This window comes from Natator depressus, unplaced genomic scaffold (assembly GCF_965152275.1).
Source record: "Natator depressus isolate rNatDep1 unplaced genomic scaffold, rNatDep2.hap1 scaffold_100, whole genome shotgun sequence".
Classification (NCBI taxonomy): domain Eukaryota; kingdom Metazoa; phylum Chordata; order Testudines; family Cheloniidae; genus Natator; species Natator depressus.
In genome coordinates, this window is record NW_027439779.1 from 47,897 (window position 1) to 57,487 (window position 9,591).

A 9,591-nucleotide genomic window follows, 5' to 3' on the forward strand; every position below is an offset into this window, starting at 1 on the left:
AAACTGGCAGCCCTCAATATAAGGGGCAAAATGTGACCTTGTAAAGCACATGTGCTATGTAATGTTAACAGCTTGGTTCATCATGAAAGACTCTACCCATTCTTCTCTAAAATGTCTTTTTAAATACTACTCTCCTTTTTTTAGTTCTGCAGCTGCAAATGTTTCAACGCTCCCCCATCATCTCCATCACAGAGGCTAACGAAGATAAGAAGGTGAATAAAATGCACTCGCGTTGAAATGTTCTCTGAGCTCATGCAGTCCTCCCACACTGAAAGAGCTCAGCAAAATAAGTGGATGCAAGCAATGTCAGAGTCCAGGAAAGCACAAAATGAACACGAGGACAGGCAGTGGGAGCAAGAGGAGAGGTGGCGGCTGCATGATGAGAGGAGGCAGGATGCAATGTTGAGGCTACTGGAGGATCAAACTGATATGCTCCGGCATATGGTTGAGCTGCAGAAAAGGCAGCAGGAGCATAGACCACCGCTGCAGCCCCTGTGTAACCATCTGTCGTCCTCCCCAGTTTCCATAGCCTCCTCACACAGATGCCCAAGAATGCAGTGGGGGGGCTCCGGGCACCCAACCACTCCACCCCAGAGGATTGCCCAAGCAACAAAAGGCTGACATTCAATAAGTTTTGAAGTGCAGTGTGGCCTTGTTCATCCTTCCTCCACTTCTCCAGCACCCCACCCTGTGCTTCCCTCCTCCCCCACCCCTCCCAGGCTACCTTGGCAGTTATCCCCCTATTTGTGTGACGAATTAATAAAGAATGCATGAATTTGAAACAACAATGACTTTATTGCCTCTGCAAGCGGTAATCGAAGGGGGGAGGGTGGTTGGCTTACAGGGAAGTAGAGTGAACCAAGGGGGCAGGTTTTCATCAAGGAGAAACACACAGAACTGTCACACCGTAGCCTGGCCTGTCATGAAACTGGTTTTCAAAGTTTCTGTGATGCGCAGCAGGCCCTGCTGTGCTCTTCTAACTGCCCTGGTGTCTGGCTGCGCGTAATCTGCAGCCAAGTGATTTGCCTCAACCTCCCACCCCATCATAAACGTCTCCCCCTTACTCTCACAGATATTATGGAGCACACAGCAAGCAGTAATAACAATGGGAATATTGGTTTCGCTGAGGTGTAACAGAGTCAGTAAACTGCGCCAGCGCGCTTTTAAACATCCAAATTCACATTCTACCACCATTCTGCACTTGCTCAGCCTATAGTTGAACAGTTCCTGACTACTGTCCAGGGTGCCTGTGTATGGCTTCATAAACCATCTCGTTAAGGGGTAGGCTGGATCCCCAAGGATAACTATAGGTCAGTGGTCCCCATCCTTTCTGTGGGAATAGCATATTGCTATTCCCAGAAGACTGTGGTGGAGGCCAGATACCCCGCCGCTGAAATGCACTGCCGAGCGTGGCTGCCACAGAACTGGCTGCTGAAATGCCGCTGAGAAGTGGCAGCGGCGAGAAGTGTCGCCGCCAAAATGCCGCCGAGAAACGGCAACACATTTCAGTGAGTGGTTTCAATCCCTCATAAACTGAGTGTTGGGCATCTTCAAGGACCTGGCGCGCTGGTCCTGGGAATTCACTGGTTTACTAAGTATGATACTGTATGGAATACACTATATTATTTTATTATTAATACCAATATGATAAAATGGCAATGAATTGTGCTAGATATGCCATGTAAGGTGTCAGTGAAAATGTTATTATTTTCCAAGTATAATGATTTTGTTTCTATGTTTGTATCAGCTCTCTATTGTGAGTTATAGACATGTAGAGTATATCTGTATTTCCAGACTTGTGCAGTGTTTCTGTGTGACACACCCAGACATTAGCATCAGCACTGCCGAGCCTGTTCAGTGGCCCATCCAGGGTCATCAGCCGTACAATGAACCGATGGAAAGGATTAAGGGGATACACCTATTGAGTCAGCAAGACATGCAGGGGTACTCTTGTGTACTAAGAACTCCAAGGCTTTTCAGTGCCATGTGCTTTGAACCTTGTGTTTGGGACACAGGAAGTAGAAGCCACATGGCAAAAGGAATATAAAGGGCAGCTGCATCATCTCCATTTTGTCTTCAATCCCTCTTGCTATCTCTGGATCAACTTCTCTACAAACTGAAGCCTTGAACAAAGAACTGAATAATGTGGATGTGTCCCAGGCAGACTTTCAAGCCAGGAACTCACCAGTACTGTTAAGAACCAGATATATAGATTTCTGAATGTATCTGACTGCTTTCCCATTTAACAACTCCCTTTTTCTTTCTTTCTTTCTTTTATAATAAACCTTTAGGTTCGATGCTTTCTTTCTTATAAACCTTTAGTTTAGATTCTAAAGGATTGGCTGGCAGCATAGTATTTTGGGTAAGATCCAAACCTATACTGACCCGGTAATGTGGCTGACTCTGCGGTCAGAAGAACATTTTGTTTATGTGAGCAGAGTTTATAAATAACCTCTAACTTTACTAGACCTAGGTGCTGATTGGGCATCAGAGAACTGGAATGCAATAAAGGGGGCTGTGTGATTTCTTTTTTCAGCTTCTCGATAACCAGTGTGGGGGATCAGAAGCACAGTTTGTGACTGGTCAGTGAATTTCACTTCAGTGTTCACCACCAGTTTTGGAAGCATCTGCTCTCCGTTTTGCAGCCTGCCCTGATCTTGGCATTTTCAGTGAGGACTGCCCCAGACACACTGGGTCACACTAAGTACTGAAGTTAAATTAATAGTTTTTTATGACAAAGTTGTATGAAATCAACTGAATTCCTTTATATTCTTTCATCTGAGCAGGATTTCTAGTTTCCAAACCTGATGTGATCTCCCAGCTGGAACAAGGGGAAGAGTCATGGGTCTCAGATCTCCAGGGTTCAGAGGAAAGAGAGATCCTGGGAGCTCCCTGCACAGGTGAGGAAACATTAACCCAACTCAGAATCTGTAAGTGCCTGCAGGAAACATCTGGGATGCCCTACAAAGCCCTTGGGAGGTCTCTCAGTTCGTTATTGTCCCTAGCAAGGGTCGTATCCTCAGGGTAAATATAGCTCATGGCTTCCTGTAGATCCTAGCAGACAACAGGCCAGTAGCTTCCTCCTTCCCCCTGTGAATTTGGATGGGATGTGAAGGCCAAATTGATCCCCTCCTCTCTCCTATTTAGGGGAAGTGTGTGGAGGAGTTCAGTTCCTGTTTTTATTTGACCTCTCTCCAGCACTTTTTTTCATTTGACCTTCCCCTTTCCATCCCTGTTTGAGGTTTCTGTCTCTATCACAGGAGGTGATGCAATGGCATGTAAGAAAGAGGAGCAGAATTCTCAGCAGGAAAATGTTGAGCAAGTGGATGAACACAGACCATTACTGCGAAGATCAAAAAGGAATGTGTCCAGGAGTCATGAACAGGAAAAATCCTGTGAGATTCAGCACAGACCAGAAAAAGAGCAGGGAAACCAGCCAGGGGAGAGAGTGGGGGGTAAATGTATTTCCTGTCGGGGAACTCGGAAGGACCTCAAGGAAAGCACAACACATCAGGAAATCCTCGGGGGAAAGACAAAAAATACATGTACTGATTGTGGGAAAAACTTAAGTGACGACTCAGCCCTTATAAAGCATCAGAGAATCCACACGGGAGAGAGGCCCTATGAATGCAGTGAGTGTGAGAAAAGCTTCAATAGCACCTGGTACCTTATTAGGCATCTGAGAACCCACACAGGAGAGAGGCCTTATGAATGCTGTGAGTGTGGAAATTGCTTCACTAACGGCTCAGCCCTTTCTGAACATCAGAGAATCCACACTGGGGAGAGGCCCTATGAATGCAGGGAGTGTGGGAAAAACTTCAGTTACAAATCAAACCTTGTTCATCATGAGAGAATCCACACAGGGGTGAGGCCCTATCAATGCCATGAGTGTGGGAAAAGCTTCACGAGCAGCTCAGCCCTTTCTAAACATCAGAGAATCCACACAGGGGAGAGGCCCTATAAATGCCGTGAGTGTGGGAAAACCTTCAGTCACAGCTCGCACCTTATTCCGCATCAGAGAATCCACACAGGGGAGAGGCCCTATGAATGCCATGCGTGTGGGAAAACCTTCAATCACAGCTCGCACCTTATTACGCATCAGAGAATCCACACAGGGGAGAAGCCCTACGAATGCCGTGAGTGTGGAAAATGCTTCACTACCAGCTCAGCCCTTTCTAAACATCAGAGAATCCACACAGAGGAGATGCCCTAAGAATGCCGTGAGTGTGGGAGAAACTTCAATTGCAGCTCGCAGCTCACGAGACACCAGAGACTCCACACTGGTGTGAGACCCTATGAAAGCAGTGAGTGTGGGAAAACCTTCTCTTCCCACTGAGCCCATGTTAGCCATCAGAGAATCTGCAAGGGATATCAATAGCATAAAAACCTCTAGGGTTACCAATACTTTTTCTTTAATACTTTTCCTGATTCCCACATAGTAACTTTTAAAAGCTGTTTGAAGCACCGATATCCCTCAGCTTGTCCAGATGAGTGGCCCATTTTTGCCTTTTGCAGTTTGACCTCTGTTGACCTGGGACCCATTTGTCCTTTCTACCCGTTGTCCCATGAGTAATTTGAGTGTGCCCTTCCCATAAGAAACGAGGGAGTATCACATTTATACCATTCTTCCTATTGCAAAGTTATTGCAAGAGTCAACAATGATACCGATTGTATCATTGCCAGTTGTTCTCACGTTGTTCTGGGTGGTGCCGAAGAGCAGTTATAATGGGAACTTTTCAAATTATATTTAAATGACGAGGAGCAGGGGCAAGAAAAAAGTATCATTTCAGCCTCTGTGATACTAGAGGGAAATGTAAAAAGTGACAGAGTCCTGTGGCACCTTATAGACTAAAGGACGTATTGGAGCATAAGCTTTCCTGGGTGAATCCCCACTTCGTCAGATGCATGTAGTGGAAATTTCCAGAGGCAGTTATAAATATGCAGGCAAGAATCGGGCTAGAGATAATGAGGTTAGTTCAATCAGGGAGGATGAGGCCCTCTTCTAGCAGTTGAGGTGTGAACCCCAAGGGAGGAGAAACTGCTTTTGGAGTTGGCGAGCCAGTCACAGTCTTTGTTTAATCCTGAGCTGATGGTGTCAAATTTGCAAATGAACTGAAGCTCCGCAGTTTCCCGTTGAAGTCTGGTCCTGAAGTTTTTCTGCTGCAGGATGGCTACTTTTAAATCTGCTGTTGTGTGTCCATGGATATTGAAGTGTTCTCCTACAGGTTTTTATATATTGCCATTCCTAATACCTGATTTGTGTCCATTTCAAGTGCAGTTCTGTCAACAGGAGAGAACTCTCCAATTTACTGGACAGGCTAACAAAGAAACAGCAGTGATTTAAAATCTCCACTGGGAAATGGTGAACAGCAGCAGAACACCAACTAACTGAAGGAAGTTCATATGATCACAGTGCAGTTCAATTTTTTAAGTCAATATTGTCTCAGATGGCTATGTTGGCAGGAGAAGCTCTCCTGCTGATGTAGCACTATCTACACAGGGGGTTAGAGCTGTGTAACTATGTTGCTCAGCTGTGTTGATTTTTCACACCCCTGAGCAATATAGTTATACCGATAAATGTCTTTAGTGTGTACCAGAGAGTTTTTGCTTGTGTTTTCTGCATTTACATCACTTCTCCCGTACTTTGGAAGATTAAAAAGTGTGAAAAGAGAGGTATTTTTCCTCATGATGCAAACATTCCCACATAGGAGATGCCTTCCACCAACACACATGGCAGAAGAACCAGAAGTGGTTGGGACCTACGTAGGGACAAACCACAACTTGAGCGAAGGTTCGGTTGTTGGCAATGGGGATTAAAAGAAAACCAACATGTATGACAAAAATTTGTGATTCTTGAATATGTTGTTGTTACCAATGAAAATGAAATTATATGTGATGTTATTGGTTAAAGGGTAAGAGAACTAATTGATCTGAATTATTTTGGAAAACTGAACGTTTTCTTTTTTCAGCCGTACAGGAAATGATGGCTAATCTTCAAAAGTTAATTTGATTTAATTTACCCCCTGTAGTGTAAGGAGTTTTGGTAGAAAACCTCACTCCAAAGGTTGGGGTGGAAGAATAGGTTTTAGAAAGAGTGTATAAGAGAATATTGGGCCAGTGTAGATTTTAATTGTTTCTATTTTAAATAGAACATATTTTGCTTAGCTTCAAAGTCAATTTCTATTAAACGGAAAACTACTGGAGGAGACAAGTTGTATAACCTTTTTCCCCACTTACACTGTAAGGGTCACTGACTTCACCACTTCTCTAATTGCAAAGGAAAGGCATGACATCTGTCAGAGGATGTGTCCAGCAGGTAGGAGAGCTGCAATTGTTAACCATCAGCCAGGCTGAAGTCCGTTGCCTTTCATATCAAGAAGCCATCTAAAGGCTGGTCTATACTGAAAAGCTATGTTGACATAGCCACATTTCTCAGGAGTCTGAAAAATCCACTCTTCTGAGGCCTTGTCTACACCACGAGTTTGTTGGATTTAGCAGTGTTAAATCAAATTAACCCTGCACCCGTCCACCCAACGAAGACATTTTTTTCAACATAAAGGGCTCTTAAAACCGATTTCTATACTCCTCCCCAACGAGGGGATTATTGCTGAAATCGACATCACCGTTTCGAATTAGGGTTAGTGTGGACACAATTCGAACATATTGGCCTCCGAGAGCTATCCCACAGTGCACCATTGTGATCGCTCTGGGCAGCACTCTGAACTCGGATGCACTGGCCAGGTGTACAGGAAAAGCCCCGGGAACTTTTGAATCTCATGCCCTATTTGGCCAGTGGTGCTCATCAGCACAGGTGACCATTCAGAGCTCATCAGCACAGGTAACCATGCAGTCCCACAATCACAAAAGAGCTCCAGCATGGACCCAACAGGAGGTACTGGATCTGATCGCTGTATGGGGAGAGGAATCCGTGCTATCAGAACTATGTTCCAAAAGATGAAATGCCAAAACATTTCAAAAAATCTCTGAGGCCATGAGGGACAGAGGCTACAGTAGGGATGCAACACAGTGCCGCATGAAATTTAAGGAGCTCAGACAAACCAGAAAACCAAAGAATCAAACTGACGCTCTGGGACAGAGCCCCGGACATGCCGCTTCTACGCTGGGCTGCATGGAATTCTAGGGGGGGGCCGCCACCACTACCCCACCCCGTCCGTGGACTACAATGATGGGGTACTCTCCGCCATGTCTGAGGATTTTGTGGACAGGGAAAATGAGGAGGACAAGCTTGAGGAGAGCACACAGCACACCATTCTCTCCGACAGCCAGGATCTTTTTATCACCCTGACTGAAATACCGTCCCAACCCAACCAAGCCGGAGAAGGGACCTCTGGTGAGTGTACCTTTTAAAATATAATATATGTTATAAAAGCAAGCATTTTTTAATGATTAAGTAGTCCTGAGGACTTGGGATGCATTCTTGGCCAGTACACCTACTGGAAAAGTCTGTTAACGTGTCTGGGGATGGAGTGGAAATCCTCCAGGGACATCTCCATGAAGCTCTCCTGGAGGTACTCTAAAAGCTTTTGCAGAAGGTTTCTGGGGAGAGCAGCCTTATTCCGTTCTCCATGGTAGGACACTTGACCGCGCCATGATAGTAGCAAGTAATCTGGTGTCATTGCATGACAAGGCCTGGCAGCGTATGGCCCCGGTGTTCGCTGGCATTCAAGCAACATCCGTTCTTTATCTCTCTGTGTTATTCTCAGGAGGGTGATATCGTTCATGGTAACGTGGTTAAAATAGGGGAATTTAATTAAGGGGACATTCAGAGGTGGCCATTCCTACAGGGCTGTTTTCCTGTGGCTGAAAAGAAATCCTCCCCACAGTTAGCCACGCGGTGGGAAGGTGCGGGAGGCATTGGCGCTGAGCTGTTCGCGTTTGGCTAGCAGGGATCTTCCTTGATATCAGCCACACGGTGGGGTGAAGGGTAAAGCAATCATCTCAGAGAATTGGATTGGGCGGGGGGGTTAGTTTGGTTTCTGCTGCTGCACGTTAACAGGAAAACCGCAGCACTAAATGGCCAACTCAACGTGCTTTGCTTGGTATGGGAGAGGAGGGTGCTGCTGTTATGAAGGTTGCAGAAGCCGAAAGAGTATGACTTACCATGGCCGCCTGCAAGCCGAATTCTGTTGCCCGGCCCTGCGTGTGTGATCTCTAACACCAAAGCCGCAGGCACTCAATATAAGATGCAAAATGCGACCTTGTACCAAAATCACATGTGCTATGTAATATGAATAGTGTTGTTCATTGTGAAAGAGTATAGCCATTGTTCTGTAAAATGTATCTTTTAAAATACTTCTCTCCCTTTTTTTCCTTCAGCAGCTGCAAATGTTTCAAGCCTCCCTCCTCCGTCCCAAAGGCTATCTCAGATAAGGCGGTGAAAAAACCGCACGTGCGCTGAAATGTTCTCTGAGCTCATGCAGTCGTACGGCACTGACGGAGCTCAGCAGAATGTGTGGAGGGACACAATAACAGAGTACAGGACCGTGGCGATGAACGTGAGGAGAGGTGGTGGCAGGAAGATCAGAGGAGGCATGAGGCAAGGCTGGGGCTACTGCGGGATCAAACGGACACGCTCTGGCGTCCGGTGGAGGTTCAAGAACGGCAGCAGGATCACAGACTGCCACTGCATCCCCTGTTTAACCACCCTCCCTCCTCCCCAAGTTCCATAGCCTCCTCACCCAGACGCCCAAGAACGTGGGGGGGAGGCTCCAGGCACCCAACCTCTCCACCCCAGTGCTCAGCCCAAGCAGCAGAAGGCTGGCATTCAACAAGTTTTGAAGTGGCCTTTTCCTTCCCTCCTCCCACACCCCACCCGGGCTACCTTGTGAGTTATCTTCCTATTTTTACAATCAATTAATAAAGAATACATGTTTTTTTAAATGATAGTGACTTTATTTCCTTTGCAAGCAAGCTGTGATCGAAGGGGGGAGGGTGGGTGGCTTACAGGGAATTTAGAGGCAACCAAGTGGGTGGGTTTTCATCAAGGAGAAACAAACAGAAGTGTCACACAGTACCCTGGCAAGTCGTGAAACTGGTTTTCAAAGCTTCTCTGATGTGCACTGCGCCTTCCTGTGCTCTTCTAACCGCCCTGGTGTCTGGCTGCGCGTATTCAGTGGCCAGACGATTTGCCTCAACCTCCCACCCCACCGTAAACGTCTCCCCCTTACTCTTACAGAGATTGTGGAGCACACAGCAAGCAGTAATAACAGTGGGAATATTGGTTTCGCTGAGGTCTGAGCGAGTCAGTAAACCTAGCCAGTGTCCCTTTAAACGTCCAAATGCACACTCTATCACCATTCTGCACTTGCTCAGCCTATAGTTGAACAGCTCCTGACTACTGTCCAGGATTCCTGTGTACGGCTTCGTGAGCCAGGGCACTAAGGGATAGGCTGGGTCCCCCAGGATAACTAGGCATTTCAACATCCCCAACAGTTATTTTCTGGTCTGGGAAGTAAATCGCCTCCTGCAGCCATTTAAACAGACCAGAGTTCCTGAAGATGCGAGCGTCATGAACCTTTCCCGGCCATCCCACGTGGATGTTGGTGAAACGTCCCTTGTGATCCACCAGTG

The 9,591-nt window shown here is 46.4% G+C and overlaps 1 protein-coding gene across 1 annotated transcript; it reads left to right on the forward strand.

The window, feature by feature from the left end:
* The first annotated feature begins 23 nt into the window (after positions 1-23).
* On the forward strand, positions 24-8,864 carry LOC141980360 (uncharacterized). Its single transcript, XM_074941612.1, has 4 exons — positions 24-212; positions 2,787-2,900; positions 3,261-7,351; positions 8,338-8,864. The coding sequence occupies exon 3, from the start codon at positions 3,272-3,274 to the stop codon at positions 4,211-4,213; it is 942 nt and encodes a 313-aa protein (XP_074797713.1). The 5' UTR covers positions 24-212; positions 2,787-2,900; positions 3,261-3,271; the 3' UTR covers positions 4,214-7,351; positions 8,338-8,864.
* Positions 8,865-9,591: the final 727 nt, after the last annotated feature.

Bases quoted from the DNA above. Each gene is read 5' to 3' on its own strand.
- LOC141980360 (XM_074941612.1), top strand. From the start codon at position 3,272: ATGGCATGTAAGAAAGAGGAGCAGAATTCTCAGCAGGAAAATGTTGAG.